At 63.1% G+C, this 16,571-nt stretch overlaps 2 protein-coding genes across 6 annotated transcripts in view; one reads left to right on the forward strand and one right to left on the reverse strand.

The window, feature by feature from the left end:
- Positions 1 to 2,328, reverse strand: part of GPATCH8 (G-patch domain containing 8) — a 55,478-nt gene extending 53,150 nt beyond the window's left edge. For 3 of the 5 annotated variants that reach the window (XM_084496739.1, XM_084496740.1, XM_084496741.1), the window contains exon 1: positions 2,223 to 2,269. Coding sequence is in view for 2 of the 5 variants with exons in the window: in XM_084496738.1 (XP_084352864.1) it covers positions 2,223 to 2,267 (45 nt within the window). In the remaining 3 variants the exon portion in view is untranslated. Of the gene's footprint in view, positions 1 to 2,222 lie in introns of all 5 variants that reach the window. The other 2 variants (XM_084496738.1, XM_084496737.1) reach the window with 1 other exon arrangement.
- A 9,010-nt stretch (positions 2,329 to 11,338) lies between these two features.
- FZD2 (frizzled class receptor 2) lies at positions 11,339 to 13,774 on the forward strand. The gene has a single exon (XM_084496053.1). It carries the CDS (start codon positions 11,364 to 11,366, stop codon positions 13,035 to 13,037), a length of 1,674 nt encoding a protein of 557 aa, XP_084352179.1. The 5' UTR covers positions 11,339 to 11,363; the 3' UTR covers positions 13,038 to 13,774.
- The last annotated feature ends 2,797 nt before the right edge of the window (positions 13,775 to 16,571 follow it).

The raw sequence follows: 16,571 nt of genomic DNA on the forward strand, positions 1-16,571 counted from the left end.
TTCCATTCCTGCCTTCCCCTAATCGCACTGAGCTTCCTTTAGCCAGGCGCGCGGGAGGACAGAACAGCAATCAGCAGCTCGCTCACCTTTAATCCACTTCTCTGGGCATCTCACAAGTGCAGAAACCTGAATATCACCTCTGTAAGCTCTGCAGTGCTAACCTCATCTCTCCCCTGCCCACATCAATGCTCAACTCACAGTCTTGCCAAGCCAACCCTCCCAAACCCGGACTCTTCCTAGTTTCTCTGCAGCAAGAAGGCAGACAACATATAAAGAGAAGTCTAAAGAGTTGTTTGTTCCAGCCAGCAGCGCTTTTCCTTCAGTCACATCGCTAATCCCAAGGCGCTTGTCTTTCTTCCAAACAGTTAAAAGGTTCCTTTGACCCATACGCTTTACTCCCGACCTTTTGTTTCTCTTCGTCTCTCGAGGCTGTACACAGCATTTTACTTCATCCAGATCACAAGATCACAAGCAGATCGCCCAAGAATGAGATCTGAGGGACTCCCTCTGCGGCCTCCCACGCTGCCACCCCCCTCGCCATGCTGCAGCAATGCCAGCTCCAAGCCGGGTAATTTTAGAGCACCATCTCCCTTTTGTCATGCCTGCTTCGGTCCCAGCAGACCAGCAATAACACGAGGTCACATTCGTAGCCATGCTCTGTCACAGCACAGAGAGTTCAGCAGCTGAAGCTTAGAATTAAAACTGCTCTAAATGGGGTGACAAAAAGCTTTCTTAACCCCGACAAAACGACCTCCAAAGGGAGGCTGCATACAAGTTCTTGACTTCACACTAACAGGCAGAGAATCTTATTTGCGGGAGCAGTAATTGGGGATGCTGGTTTTGATCACCTACAAAGGCAGCATAGCAGGTTATTTCCTTTACTCCACACCAATGTTATCTCAAGTCACCTCGGTCTAAAAACAGAGAAAAAAAGCCAGAAGTAATCTCCAAAGGCAATTTTGAAGAACAAAGAGGAAAAAAATAAGATCCAAAAATCCTTCTTCCGCCAGCATATTTCTGAAAAATGATTAGCCTGACCGTGCATCAGGGTTCCTTGCACAGACACCCGAGCTCCCACAAATCCAGCGCAACCTTGGCCAAGGTATTTGGACCCCCAGCCTCCCATCCGAGCAGCTCTTTTATAACTCATCACTTTGACATTCTGTCCTCTGCAAGCCTTAACCGACTCCAAATTGTTCTGTACTTGGTTTCTTCCCAGGGGACCGATTCCCCTTTTCCCTTGGAAGAAGCCTTAACACACAAAATGTCTTCTCACTTTCAGATTTTCAGAGAGAACAGAGAAGTTACCCCACTACAAAAACAAACCCTACCTTTTATTTTAGCCTACGGGAAAAGCACTGAAAGCCTGACATTTGGCATGGATAGAGCCCTAATTAAAACTAGTGCCCCTTCCTAAAGTTAGAGGAAAACAGGGTTGGGACCGGGTTATTGTTTGCGAGCATGCTCAGCAGCTTTGAAGATTTTGGCATCAAGTAATGGAGCCCTGCTTCCTCCCTGACATCACCGCACGTTCTCCCTGCATGACCAGAGCAACGCAATGACACAGTAACAGGTTTCGCTGCTACAATTACTCCTGGTGAAGGCAGGCTGGCCGCAGAGGTACGGACACACCAACACGCAGAACGCCCCCGCGCAGGGGCCGTGCGGCAGCGGGTTCCGGAGCCTGCCCATTTCCTGGCTGCATCCTACAGAGCCCTGCCCGCGCTAGGCGCCCCGGCACCCTCCTGCAAAAGCAAACTGCCACCAGAAACACTCGGAAACTGCAGATCGGGCCCGCTCCACCGCCCGAAACGGGAGCTCCACGGCCCAACCGGCCCGTTCCGGCATTGACGCCGAGGCGTTTCTTTGTTCGGCGAAGACACCGGCCATTACACGGCGAGACCCGGGAACCGTCCCGGGGGGAGCGCAGCGCCGGGAAGCCCCGCCGGCAGCCCGCAGCCGCCCCGGCCGCAGCCCGGCCGCTGCCTTTTGTTCCCGTCCCGCCCCCGATCGCCAACGGCCGCCGCCGCCCGGCCCGAGCGGGGCCCGAGCGGCCTGGCCAGGGCCGGGGGCGGCCCCGGGGGTCCGCGCTGTGCCCGCCGCCGGCCCCGGGTCACCTTGGGGCGGCCCCCGGCGAGCACAAAGCCCCGGCGGGGGGGCGGCCGCGGGGCCCCGAGGGGCCTCCCGCCGGCGCCGTTCCCGGGGCCGCCCCCGGCCGTTACCTGGAAGTCCCGGTCCTCGTTGAAGCGGGAGAACCTGTCGGCCATTTTGCGCCGCCGCCGCCGCCCGCCCCGGCCCGGCCCGGCCCGGCCGCCGCCTCCCCTCAGCGCCGCGGCGCCCGCCTCGCCCCGCCCCCTCCGCGCCCCGCGCACGCGCCCCGCTGCGGGCGGGCGAGGACGTCACGGCGCGGCCCCTCGCGGAGCCGCCCCGCAGCGCCGCGCATGCGCCGCCGGCGCTCCGACGAAGCCCGCAGGGAGCCTCCCGCCCCGCGCGTGCGGGCCTTCCCGCCCTCGCGACGCGGACCAATGGGACTGCGGCAACCTCTTGAGTGATAGCAGTGAGAGCCAATAGGAGCGCGGGCTCGTTTAACCGCTTGCTGAGGGCGTCGTTGGCTGGGGAGGGGGTGCGCGTGTTCCCTCGGATGGGCGGCAGGGGGGCGGCGGGCGGCCGGGGGTGGCTCCCGGGCTGCTTTCGTGCCCTGAGGGGGGCTCGCGGTGCCCGGCCCGAGGCGGCTCAGGGCAGCCAGAGCGAAGCGTGCGGTGCGCCGCGCTGCTGGGAGCCGGCCCCGAGGGGCACCCCTGAGGCTGTCTCGCGGTGCCGGGGGCGGCCAGCTCGCAGCTTTCCTGTCCCGTGCCACAGCTGCGAGCGGCTGCCTGCGGGCACGGTGCGTGTGCCGCCGGCTCTGCAGCCCCGGCCGCGGGCACAGCGGCTCCCGTCTGTCTCCGTTCGTGCCGTTCCCGTCTCTCGCCACGGGTCCGGCTGCCCAGATCCTGCTTGCGTGCTGCCCTCTGCTGCCCTGTCACAGAATCACGGAATTTCTGGATTGGAGGAGACCTCCAAGATCACCGAGTCCAACCTCTGACCTAACGCTAACAGTCCCCACTAAACCATATCCCTAAGCTCTACATCTAAACGTCTTTTAAAGGCCTCCAGGGATGGTGACTCCACCACTTCCCTGGGCAGCCTGTTCCAGTGTCTAACAACCCTTTCGGTAAAGAAGTTCTTCCTAACATCCAACCTAAAACTCCCCTGGCTCAACTTTAGCCCATTCCCCCTCATCCTGTCACCAGGCACGTGGGAGAACAGACCAACCCCCACCTCGCTACAGCCTCCTTAAGGTACCTGTAGAGAGCGATAAGGTCGCCCCTGAGCCTCCTGTTGTCGAGGAAGGCAGTTCAGAAAGCGGCCTGGCCAGCCCGTACCACGCCACGTTACCTGTCCATGAGGCAAGAGCCCATGGCGACACGCCATGCACTGCGTCCTGCAGGGCCTCACCTACCGGCGATGACTTGGGTGCAGGGGGTTATGAAGTGGTGGCTGCATGGGAAGCTCCAACGCACTCTGCACCGTGCTTGTGAGAGAGCTGGCTCCATCTGTCAGCACCCCTCAGTGTGGGCTGTGCTGCCAGGACTCCTGTCTGGAGCTCCCTCAGACCCTTGCCAGGAGGGATGCCATTCTCATCCCCCTGCAGCCACCCTACAGAAATCCCCCCAAGGAAATTTTCTGATTCCTGACTCTCTCCACCTCTGCCAGAGGCTGGGACCGGTCAGCCCCGTGTTTGTGCTGCTGGCAGCAGTGCTGAAGCAGTCTGCTGCCCTGTTTGTAGGCCTTGTCATCAAGAGCTGGGCCCTCCTCATCGCCTGGTGTCTGTGAGGGCTTTTGCCAATCAGGAGAAAACTTTGGACCCTGTCCCCAGCCATCCCAGTTTGTTCTGCCTGGGTGCTAAGCAGGACAGGGCACTGCTGCACAGCTTTGCCCCCCTCATCCTTCTCCCAAAACCCCTTTGGGAACCTTCGGGTGAGTTTCCCACTGTCAGGACCAGCAGTGGCCCTCAGTAAACCCGTGCTCTGCAAGCATCACCCCCAAACAGAGGCAGGGACACAGCCCATCGGAGCTGGCACCTTGCAGAGTGACTGCACGGCCTGCTGCGGGGGGACAGAGGGGACTGGGGTGTGAAGTGACAGCAATGATGCCACGGAAATGGGGCCAGACTAACAAGGCAGGGAGTGGACTTCTAACACCCATTTTTCTGCTACCCCTGCTGACAAAGCTGGGCCTGACCCTCAGCACTGCCCTCAGGCACTTCTTGTCGCTGTGTGGAAATCCCGCTGAAGCTGTGCCTCTCCACGCTCCGCTCCCCAAAACGCCGCAGTGCCAGGGCTCACCCCTCTCCTCCTGCCTGTGTCCAGGCCCCTTCCCGGGGAAGCCTCCTGGGCAAATCCCTGCTGCAGCTGTGGCACATGGCAGCGTGGGCAGATGGAGCTGGGGAAGCTGCTGTGTGCCATCCCTGCAGGCAGGGATTTTTGGAGAGGAGCCTCCAGGCGGCTCTTCCTCATCTCCTTCTGGGCGGGGAGCTGCGCCCTGCACCAGCATCATCCCTGCTGAGCGGGGACAGCATCACAGAACGGCTGGGGCTGGAAGGAACCTCTGGGGATCACCTGGTCCAACCCCCTGCCGAGCAGGATCACCTGGAGCACCTTGCGCAGGATGGCATCCAGGCACGTTTTGAATATCTCAAAGATAATATCTTTTGAATATCTCTGGAGAAGGAGACTGCACAGCCTCCCTCGGCATCCTGTCCCAGTGCTCTGTCACCTTCCCAGTAAAGAAGTGCTCCTCATATTGAGCTGGAACCTCCTGTGCTTCAGTTTGTGCCCGTTGCCTCTTGTCCTGTCGCTGGGCACAACTGAGAAGAGACCGGCTCCATCCTCCCGACACCCTCCCCTCAGATATTTATACACATTGATGAGGTCTCCCCTCAGTCTCCTCTTTTTCAGGCTAAACAGGCCCAGTTCTCTCAGCCTGTCCCTGTACAACAGGTGCTCCAGTCCTCTCATCACCTCTGTAGCCCTCCTCTGGGCTCGCTCCAGTAGTTCCATGTCCCTCTGGTACTGGGGAGCCCAGAACTGGGCACAGGACTCCAGGTGTGGCCTCAGCAGGGCCGAGCAGCTGGGGAGCATCACCTCCCTGGAGCTGCTGGCAACCCTTCCGAATGCAGCCCCGCATCCCGTTGGCCTTCTTGGCCACAAGGGCACGTTGCTGCGTCCCGGTCAGCCTGCTGTCTGCCAGCACCACCAGGTCCCTCTCTGCAGAGCTGCTCTCCAGCAGGTCACCCCCCAGCCCGTGCTGGTGCTTGGGGTCATTCCTCCCTAGGTTTTGGGGTCATTCCTCCCTAGGTTTTGGGGTCATTCCTCCCTAGGTTTTGGGGTCATTCCTCCCAGACGCTCTCTGCTCCCCCGGCCTCCCCGCCTCCAGGCGTGATGGCTGCGTTTCGGGGGGGGGGGGTTCTGCCTCCCCCTGCCCTTCGGGACCTGGCGCACCCGCAGCGAGCGGCCCTGTGCTCGGACACGCGTGTCCCGCGGCCTCCCCACCCGTGGGGCCGGGGGCTGCGCCCTGCGCCCTGCTCGGCCCCCACGAGAGGGAGCTCCTGCTCCAGGCAGGGCTGCGCCGGGGGCAGTGGGACCCTCGCCGTGGGCCCCCCGGGCTGCTCCCCGGCGGGATGGGGCCACGCGGAACAGCCCCACACGCACTTGGGGTCGGGGACGGGAGAGGGCAGGGGAGATGGAGCTCCCACGCACGCTTTTGGGGTCAGGGATGGGCGGCAGCCCCTCAGTTCAGGGTGCAGCACCGGGGAGATGGGGTCCCACAATCCAGGGTGGCTCCAAGGACCGGGGGACACGGCTGTGGGGCTGAGTCCCTGCTGGTGGCTTATGTCCCTTGTCAACGTGGCACCCCCGTCTTGCTGGGTTCATGTTTGCTTTTGTAAGGTTGTCGGGGGGGGGGGGGGAGAGACTTGGCCCTGCCAGCTTGGACTTTGGTGTGAGGGGGGATCTGGCACCCCAGGGTGCCCCCACCAAGCAGCTGGGTGCCCTCTGTGATGCACAGGCACAGCCTGGCCCTGGTCCCCCACCACATGGGTCGTCAGGGGACACCGGTAGCTCCTGTCCTTCCCCAGCCTGGCCTTGCCCCGTGCCTCAGTTTCCCTCAGCACTGAAGGCTTGGTCAGGGCCCAGCTGCGGCAACAGGGAACTGCAGCAGGGACCAAGCCCTCCTTGGGGTGCCAGCCCCGGGAGCACTCACGTCCCCAGGGGTGAGCTCCCTGCCCATGTGCTCCGTGCACACACATGTGCGAGCGCATGGGGACACGCAAGACACCAGCGGCGCCTTCGCCTGCGTGCCTGGGAGGTGGCAGCGTGTGCGTGCAGCACACACCTACACGTGTGAGTGCCCGTGTGCGTGTGTGCGAGCAGGGGGAGGCCGGAGCTGCTGCCTGGGAGCGCGGGAGGCCCCTTCCTGCAGGGCCGGGCCAGGCGCGAGGGGCTGGAGGAGGAGGCCCGGCAGAGGCCGCCTGGGCCCCCTCTGCTCTTGTAAAGCAGCTTTGTGCGGGGCTGGGCCCCAAGCTGCCGGCCGGGCAGGGAACGGAGCCTGGGGGGGCTGGAGAAGAACAGCCCCACACCCCCCGGCTGTCCCCCACACCCCGTGCCCAGCGGGGATGTGTCCAGCAGGGATGTGTGCCCCACAGGGATGTGTGCCCCATGGGGATGTGTGTGTGTCCCCGGTGACAAATCTGTGGGGTGGCTCAATATCTTCATTGGGCATGGGGACAGCTCAGTGTCCCCCCTTGGGACGCCCCCGACCCGGTGGAGACAGTTGGGGTGGCTGCGAGACACCATGGGGCCAGCCTACAGGGGTGACTTGGGGTGGTGCTGGCACAGCTGGGGACAGGCAGTGCAGGGGACCCTGCGGGACAGCCTTCGCCCATGGCATGAGCACCTTGTGGCTGCTTGCCCCCTGTTCCCCCACTGTCCCCAGGGAGGGGTTTACAGCCCCTGGCACCCCTGGCCCCTGCCGCGGGGTCACAGAGCGTGTAGCTCTGTCAAGGGACGAGTATAAATAGCAGCCAGTGCTGTCACCTCCTGTCACATGCCCACTGCTGGCAGGGTCCCCCCGGCATCTGTCAGGGGCACAGCTGTTCCCGGGACAAGGAGGGACGGCCACGCCATTGGGGCGCCCCATCCCCTCCATGCACCCCCGCAGTGGGCACCCCACCCCACGTGCCACTGGGGCCACCCACAGGAAGGGGCCACGGCATGGGGGCACGCAGCCAGGACATCGCTCGCTGCCTCGGGAACGCAGGGGACACATCCCGACCCAGCCCCGGGCTCCCCATGGGCACCCCATGAGCACATCTCCCTGCCAGCACCAGGGGCTTCCCTCCTTGGGGACCAGCAGGACATTTCTGACCCCAAACCAAATTAAAAAGGGGAAACGTTGGAGTTGGCAGGGCTGCAAAGCCTCCCGGCAGCCCCCACCTTGTGCCGCCCACTCTCACGAGCAAAAATTGTCACTGCTCAACCTGCCGCTCTAAAAATACCCTGTCCTGACAGCGACAGCTGCGGGACCAGGCGGCGGATGCCTTGGGGACCCGCTGGGGGCGGACGCTGCCCGCACGTCCCCATCCTGGCCCACGTGCCCCCTTCCTCCTTGTGATGCTCCCAGCGCCCATTTTGGGGGGCCCCGAGCACCCTGCCCCGCCAGGCCCGGCCCGCTGCCCCCTTCTCCCCACCGGCCCGCGGCACCGTGCCCGCTCTGCCCCACGCGCCCGTCCGCCGGCACGGAGCCGGCCCCAGCACGCCGCGGTGGCTGTGCCTCGCGCTGCCCCCCCGGCCCTCCCCGAAGCCCCTAATCCATCTCTCGCAGCAGGAGATGCCTAAGCTGCCTTTTCATGCCGGCTCCTCCGCGCGCGAGCTCGCTGCGCTTTCAATACCGGGCGCTGGCAGGAGATGTGTCGGACAAGCTCGAGGGATCCCTCCCCTGCCAGCAAGGTCAAGGTGTGTGTAAGCCAGCTTCCCCGCGCGGCACGGCCCATGGACGGGGCACGGCGGGGCCGGGGGCTGTGGCGGGGCTGGGGGAAGCCAAGCCCCAGCCCTCCCCACTCTGCACAGCCACGGCCAGGGGCAGCCGGCAGCCTCCTCAGCCCAGCCCAGGGACCCCACCGAGGCCACGGGGTGCCCAGCGCCCACCAGGGTGCCATGGGGCACCTCGCAGGGGGGCACCCCACAGCTCTCTGCCAGTGCTGCTCACAGACCCCACCAGCACACAGAGACACCGCGGAGCATTAGACCAGTGCAAACCAGTACGGACCAGTGCAAACCAGCCCCTGAGAACCACTGCCCTCCCTAACATGCAAGATAGAGCAGAAGCATGGAGCAACAAAGCTTCACACGGGTGTGCACACATAGACGTGTGTGTGCCAACATACACACACAGACAGAAGCACACACACACAGGTTCACACCTCTGCATGCAGACACACATGTGCACGCAGACATGTGTGCAAACACGCCTGCAGCTGTTTCACACACGCATCCCCAACGCTCCCACCCCCAGCTCCCCTGGAGCCCCCGGTCATGCCTCCACATTCCCACACGCTCTCCCCTCCCACCGGGGCATCACACGTGTGCACGCTTGTACATGCGTGTGTGAGCACGTGTGCATGCTTCTACACGTGTGTGTGTGTGTGTGTGTGTGTGTGCGTGCCACCCCTGCAGGGGGTGCAGCCGGCCCCCGGTGCCCATGCTGGGGCCCCCTCAGTTCCCTTGGTGACAGCCCCCGGCCTCCGCTGGCACCTTGAGCCCACAGCCAGCCAGGCCTTTTGTGGCTGGTTTTAATTAGCGGCTCTTAAGTGTGAAACAAAGCCGAGGGCAGGGGCCAGAGGGGTGGGGGGGGGGGTAAGGGGGGCTTCCTCTGAGCTGCCGAGGACCCCTGGGGCCACCCGCAGCAGGTCTCCATCCCGCTGTCCCCCAGCACGGCTGCTCCGCGCCCCGCTTTCTGCATCGCCCTCCTCCATGCCTTTCCCCAGGGCTTGAGGGGGAACCTGGGCATGGCCGGGTCTGATTCCAAACCAAAACCAAACCAAACCAAACCAAAATGATCCAAAACAAAACAAAAAAAGAACACAGCTAAACTGGGTCTCCCTCGTGGGCTGGGTGCTGTTTGTAGGGCTGCCAGAGCTCCCTGGTGGCTTCCTGCTGTGTCCCCCATCCATGGGCCTGCCGGCACCCCGATGGCTGGGAGAGTCCTGGGGATGGGGAGGGGGCAGGGACTGTACCAGGCTCTGGCAGGGCCACCAGGGCCACCGGGTGCAGCCCCTCTGGAGCTGGTGGCACCCACGGGCCTCCCCATGGGGACCTCAGGGTGCTGGGGGCAGGGGCAGGCAGCTCTGGGTGCCCCCAGCACCCCCAGTACTGCACTGGGACGAGGCCAGAGCGGGGAGCGGGGCAGTGTGAGTCCCTGGGAGGGGACAAGGGGAAGCAGCGAGCAGGAGGGACCTCCCGCGGTGTTCCCTGGGCCCCCCAGCTCCGTGTCCCCAGGAGGGCTCAGCACCCTCACCATGTCCCCAAGTGTCCCCAGGGCCCAGAGGTGCTGGGGACCCCCCTGTCCTGAGCCACCAGCACCTGGGAGAAGGGGGGATGCCATGGGACAGCCCCCAGCCGGGCACAGCATTCCCCCACACACCCCGTCGGAAGCCAAAATCCCTAACTTTTAGGAAGCCAAAATCCCAAACTTTTAGGAAGCCAAAATCTCGAACTGTTAGGAAGCCAAAATCCCAAACTTTTAGGAAGCCAGGCTCCACGTGGCTGTGCAGGCACCTCCGTGCCGCCACCGTCCCCCAGCGGGGATGAAGCGTGGCAGTGGGGTACGCCGGGGGTGCCACCACCCAGCCCCATTCCCGTCCCTCTGAGGGGAGCCGGGGCCACCCCGCACAGCGGGACAGGACCGAGTGACCCGGCGGGAGGCCCGGATCCGGCCCCGCTCCAGCCCCCGCAGCCGGCGCCTTGCCAGCCTCCACGGGATGGGGCCTGGTGCCGAGGCTCCCCGGGGGTCCCCGAGCCACCCTCGGGTGCCGTAGGCCCCCGAGACATTTGTCCCCGCGGTGCCACCGCCACGGCTGGGGCCGAGGGGACGCGGGACCCCCGGCAGGACAGGGCGGGGGGGGTGTCCCTGACACCCCGCGGGGACGAGCCATTGGCAGGGGGCCGGGAGGGCTGCTGGGGCGCGCGTCCCCCACAGCTTTGATTTTTTACATTTTATTTTAAATTTGATTTTACTTTTTTTTCTGGAGCCCCCCCCCCCCCCCGCCGCCCTTCCCCCTCGGCCGGGAGCCGCGCAATGGTTTCAATTACGCTCTGAAAAGCAGTGGGGCCCTCTTTTCAAGGCAGCCGGGCTGCTCCTGCTCACAACAAAAGCTTAAGTTACAGGAAAGGGAGAGCGAGGGAGGAGGGAGGAGGGAGCAGCCGGGGGAGAGAGCCCCGCGCCGGAGGACGGGGCCGGGGCCGGCGCTGGGAGGCCGCCCGCTGGCCCCTGCCGGACCCGGGGGGGCCCCCCCCGCCTGCCCCCGGCCCCCTCCCGCCGCCCCGTTTTGGGGGTGTCCCCCCCTTTCCACCCCCCCACCCCCCGCCCCGGGGCTCCGCGGGGGGCCCGATCCTGCCCCGCTGCCCCCCCCGGGGGCCCCGAGCGGGTTGGGGGGGGGCTGGGGAGGGAGGGGACACCCCCAGGGAAGGGAAATTCCGCCCCCCAAAATCCTCTGTGCTCCCCCCAAAAAGCAGCCCCCCCCCACACCCCGCGGGAGGGGGGTCAGGGCTCGGGGGGGGGGCGGGGAAGTTTCGGAGCACCGAAAAGTTTTGGGCGGGGGGGGGTGGGGAGGGGGGGAGGGGAGGGGCCCGGTGCCCCCCGGTGCCGGCCGGGGGGGGGTGGAGGGGGGGGGTCAGAGGGGGCGGGGCGGGGGGCGGGGCTTCGGCGGCGTTTGAATGTGATTGGCGGGGCGGGGGGCGGGGCGGGGGGGGGCCGCTCCTCCCGGCGGGCCCGCGGCGCTGCCCCGCACAAAGGCGGCGGGAGGGGAGCGGGGAGCGGCCGCTGCGCTGCGCTGCCCCCCCCCGAGCGGCTCCGGGACCCCGGCAGCGGCAGCCCCCCCCCCCCCCGCCCCGTCCCGGGACCGGCCCTCCGGGACCAGCACACACCGGGCGGGCCCCCCCCTTTCCCCTCCCCGCCCCGGACCCCCCTCCCTTTCCCCTTTTACCCTTCCCTTCCCCAGTACCGGGACCCCCCCCCTCCCCTCCCCAAGCCCTCCGTTCCCCGGCACCATGCGGGGCCCCCCCGGCCCCGCGCTGCCCGCCCTGGTGTGGCTGCTGCTGGGGCTGAGCGCGCCCGGCCGGGGCCAGCTGCACGGCGAGAAGGGCATCTCCATCCCCGACCACGGCTTCTGCCAGCCCATCTCCATCCCGCTCTGCACCGACATCGCCTACAACCAGACCATCATGCCCAACCTGCTGGGCCACACCAACCAGGAGGACGCGGGGCTGGAGGTGCACCAGTTCTACCCGCTGGTCAAGGTGCAGTGCTCGCTGGAGCTCAAGTTCTTCCTCTGCTCCATGTACGCGCCCGTCTGCACGGTGCTGGAGCAGGCCATCCCGCCCTGCCGCTCCATCTGCGAGCGCGCCCGCCAGGGCTGCGAGGCCCTGATGAACAAATTCGGATTCCAGTGGCCGGAGCGGCTGCGCTGCGAGAACTTCCCCCGGCACGGGGCCGAGCAGATCTGCGTGGGGCAGAACCACTCGGAGGACGGCGGCTCGCCGGCGCTGCTCACCAGCGCCACGCCGCCGGCCGGCCAGGGCACGCCGGGCGCCCCTCGCTACGCCACCCTCGACCACCCCTTCCACTGCCCGCGGGCGCTGAAGGTGCCCAGCTACCTCAACTACAAGTTCCTGGGCGAGAAGGACTGCGCGGCGCCCTGCGAGCCCGCCCGCCCCGACGGCCACATGTTCTTCAACGAGGACGAGATCCGCTTCGCCCGCATCTGGATCCTCATCTGGTCCGTGCTGTGCTGCGCCTCCACCTTCTTCACCGTCACCACCTACCTGGTGGACATGCAGCGCTTCCGCTACCCTGAGCGGCCCATCATCTTCCTCTCGGGCTGCTACACCATGGTGTCGGTGGCCTACATTGCTGGCTTCGTGCTGGAGGAGCGGGTGGTTTGCAACGAGCGCTTCCAGGAGGACGGCTACCGCACAGTGGTGCAGGGCACCAAGAAGGAGGGCTGCACCATCCTCTTCATGATGCTCTACTTCTTCAGCATGGCCAGCTCCATCTGGTGGGTCATCCTCTCCCTCACCTGGTTCCTGGCCGCCGGCATGAAGTGGGGCCACGAGGCCATCGAGGCCAACTCACAGTACTTCCACCTGGCCGCCTGGGCCGTGCCGGCTGTCAAGACCATCACCATCCTGGCCATGGGGCAGATCGACGGGGACCTGCTGAGCGGCGTCTGCTTCGTGGGGCTCAACAACATCGACCCGCTGCGGGGCTTCGTGCTGGCCCCGCTCTTTGTCTACCTCTTCATCGGCACCTCCTTCCTGCTGGCTGGCTTCGTCTCCCTCTTCCGCATCCGCACCATCATGAAGCACGGCGGCACCAAAACCGAGAAGCTCGAGCGGCTGATGGTGCGCATCGGCGTCTTCAGCGTCCTCTACACCGTGCCGGCCACCATCGTCATTGCCTGCTACTTCTACGAGCAGGCGTTCCGCGAGCACTGGGAGCGCAGCTGGATCAGCCAGAACTGCAAGAGCCTGGCCATCCCCTGCCCGCTCCACTTCACGCCCCGCATGAGCCCGGACTTCACCGTCTACATGATCAAGTACCTCATGACTCTCATCGTTGGCATCACCTCGGGCTTTTGGATATGGTCAGGAAAAACCCTGCACTCGTGGAGGAAGTTCTACACGCGGCTCACCAACAGCAAGCAGGGCGAGACGACGGTGTGACCGTGGCCCGCCGCTCACCCGGGGCTCTGTGTTTTTGGGGGTATTTTTATTTTTTAGATTTATTAACGTCTAAGGGGTGTCTCTCTCTCTCTTTGATTTTTTTTTTTTTTTTTGTAATTAAACCTGTAAATAGCATTTGTAAATTTAATTATATATTTCTATTTAAAACACATAAAAAAGAGGAAAAAAGGAGGAAAAACAAAACAGGAAAAAACAAACAACTGAACTGCCGAGAGCGTGAAGAGGCTGGGCTGGGAGCGGCGCCTCGTCCTCCCTATCTCCCCCTTCTTTTTGCTACCGAGGGTTTGGGTTTTTTTCCTGCCTTCCCTCCCCTCTCTGTGCCTTGGCAGCGGCCGGGCGGCGGAGCCGCAGCGGCGGATCTGCTGTTTGTCTTGGCCGGGGGCGGCCGCTTGCCGTTGAACTTCCATAAAAGCCCGATCTGTGGCGGCTCTCCCCCGGCGGGGCAAGCTGGGGCGTCGCGGATACGTGGAAAATGGAGTGGGGACAAAAAAAAAAAAATCTCGGTTTTTTTTTTTTTTTTTTTCAATTGCTGTTTGGAAACTTACCAAGAAAGGTTTGGGGATTTTTTTTTTTTTGGTTATTTTTTTAATCCCCCACCTCCCCTTGCTGTCCCAACGCCCCCCCCTCGGCCAACCCCCGCTTCGCTTTCCTTCCCAACTCCTTTTTAAAGCCGCGTCCTTTGCAAATACAAACGAGTAAAACAATCTGCTGACTTATTCCTAAAGGCTATTTTTTTATTCCCCAAATCAACAGTTGGGGGGTCACCCATGAATGCTGCTGGCAGGGGTGGCAGGAGGGTGTAAGGGATCGGGGACCCCCCGGGTTGATTTTTGTGCCCTGTGTGTGAAGCAGCATCTCCCTCCAGCTGCAAACAAAGCTTTTGCAGAAGGAAAAAAAAAAAAAAAAAAAAAACTATTTCACAAAAACCAGAGGATTTCCCCGCTGCAGGGCACGCTTGCAGCAATGGGCTGGGAGCGCGGTGTCTGGGAGCATGGTTGGGTGCCTAACCCCTAAAGGAAATAGCTCACATTTTCTGCAGGATTAGGTTTTAGGCTGTGCCACGGGGAGGTTGAAAACACGTGGAAAAGTCCACGTCCCGGCACTGCGGCTGGCCCCAGGTCAGTTCCCTGCAATTTGGGCTGAAAAAGAGAAAATGAGGTACTTGGAGTCTTGTCCCGCAGCATCGCTGGCGGCGGCAGGGTACACAGAGCTCGGATTTACATTAAAAAACAAACCCAACCTTTCCCAAATGGAGAAAGTTTGGTGTTTGGGGGCATCCTGCGGTCTCCCCCAAACCAGCCCCAGCACCTTGAGGCAGCTTCGCCCCCTGCACCTTCAGGGACCCTTCTGGGTCTGCCAAGAAAAGCTTTGTGAGCCAAGTTTCTCTCGCCCCTTCCTCGGAAAAGCATCAACCCAGGTGCTCTCCGAACACCACAAATCCTGTACACGCCAAATCCTGCATGCCCCAAAAATTTAAAAAAAAAGAATTTAAAAAATTGATTTGGGGCAGCTGCGGGTGAGAGCTGAAAGGGTTAAGGCAGCGCCTTGCGCGTCTCCAGTGCACATTTTGGAAAGGAAAAACTCTTTGGATCCGGTTTAATTTTCCAGCGATGAGCTGGGGGGGAGAGCAGGGGGGAAACGTCTCCAGGTCTTTTTTTTTTTTTTTTTAATTATTATTATTTTTCCCCCTCTACAGTTTGGAGCATCAAGCTGGGCTGGCCAGGGCCTTCTGGAAATAGGAATTTAAGCGGGGCTGAGTTCTTATTTCTGCGGCTGCTCCCGGGGACAAAACCCCGCAGGGCTGGGCATCCCGCCACCCCGAACCTCCACACCCCGTGGGCTTGGGGCTTTTAACACCCCGCGCGTGCGTCCTCGAGGCGGGGGGAAAACACGGGGCGAGGGCTCCTAAAGGGAACCAGATGGGAGCGGGGCCCCCCCCAGCCCCCCCGGGGCCGCATCCAGCCCGGGTGCAGCAGCTGGTTCTTGTTACTTGCTCTGAGGAAGGCATCCGAGCCCTGCTCCGACCAAGACGGATCACACCCAGCTCCGCATCCCTTTGTGCTTTTTGGGATTTTTTTTTTTTTTTTTTTTTCCAGAGGCGAAACTGCAGTGCGCAAATCGCCAGGGGACAGAGCGGGGGGAATGTAAACTCTGCGGCCAGGAATGCAGGATCTGGCCTTTCTTAAAGCCTCCCGTGCCCCCGCTCAGCAAAACACAGCCAGCACCTCGCAGCTCACGCCGGGGGTGCCCCTGGGGGGTCTGCTCCCTGCCCCCCCCTCTCCCCGGGGTCTCCCAGCCTCTTGTGGGCACTGGGGTTTGAACCAAAAGGGGGAGTTTGTTCATATCCTGCCCTGCCTGCGGGGCTGAGCCTGGGATCTTTCAGATAGCTTTTTGGGGGAGTTTTTTTGGGGGGGTGAGTGGAGCAGGGAGGGAGCTGGAGGGTGTGAGCAAAGCCCCCTGTATCCCCTCGCTGACCCCTGGTGCGTCACCCCAGGTCCAGCCTTGGGGACAGGTCACCCAAAGGATGTCCCTACGGATGGGTCACCCCGGGTCCAGGACCCCAGTGATGGGTCACCCTAGGGATGGGTCACCCCAGGCCCTCCTAACCCTGGGTCACCACAGGACGAGCTTGCCCCAGGTCACCCTTTGGGATAGGTCACCCACAGGGCCAGGAGACCCCCCCCCAGCTGGTGACAAAGTTGGGACATGGGACACTGGGTGCAACCCCTGCCAGCGCCCACGGGGGCCAACCCTGGGGGTCCCCACTGGGATTTCGGGGTGCTCAGCTGTGCTGACACCATCCTCCTCTCCCTCTTCCAAGCAAAGTAAAGAGGCTGGGCCGGGGGGGGGCTTTGATGTCCGCTAATGAGCCCCGCTCTGTTTTCACAGCTGTCCCAGCACAGCAGAAGTCAATTAACCTCTCCCCCACCCCCGCCGGGCACCCACCGCTCGTCCCACTGGTGACATCGGTCTGTAGGTGACACCGGAGCTTTGGTGACCTCCCCAAAGCCTCGCTCAGGTTTTTGGTCTTTGGTGACATGGGGGTGACCCCCACAGCATCCTCCCAGCCCCAGCAAGGAGGAACTGGGAAAAGAACTGGTTGGACTGGGAGAAGTGTAGGTCAGGGATGTCCTCGAGGCCGCTGCCCCCTGACCTGTGAGGTCCCCTGGCCCATGGATTCCTCTGCCTCGCGGCCATGAAGTCTCCTGTCCCTGTCCCATGGGCTGTCCCATGCCCAGCCCCATTAGCAACCCTATCGTCATGGCCCATGTCTCCCCTGCCCCATGGAAGTCCTCACCCCTTGTCCCTGCCCCATGGCGACCAGTCCCAGCAGCTCAGCCCCAGCTGACAGTCCGGTTGAGGCATGGGGGTCCATCTGTCATGCACCCCTAGTAATTAGGGACCTCCCTAATGAGGGTTGAGACACTATCCTACAGGGACACCGTCCCCATCCCACTGCCCTGCCTGAACAAAGTGGGACCGGTGGGAGTAGGACCCTGGCTCCTGGAGGGT

Source organism: Aythya ferina (assembly GCF_964211825.1).
Source record: "Aythya ferina genome assembly, chromosome: 23".
Classification (NCBI taxonomy): Eukaryota; Metazoa; Chordata; class Aves; order Anseriformes; family Anatidae; genus Aythya; species Aythya ferina.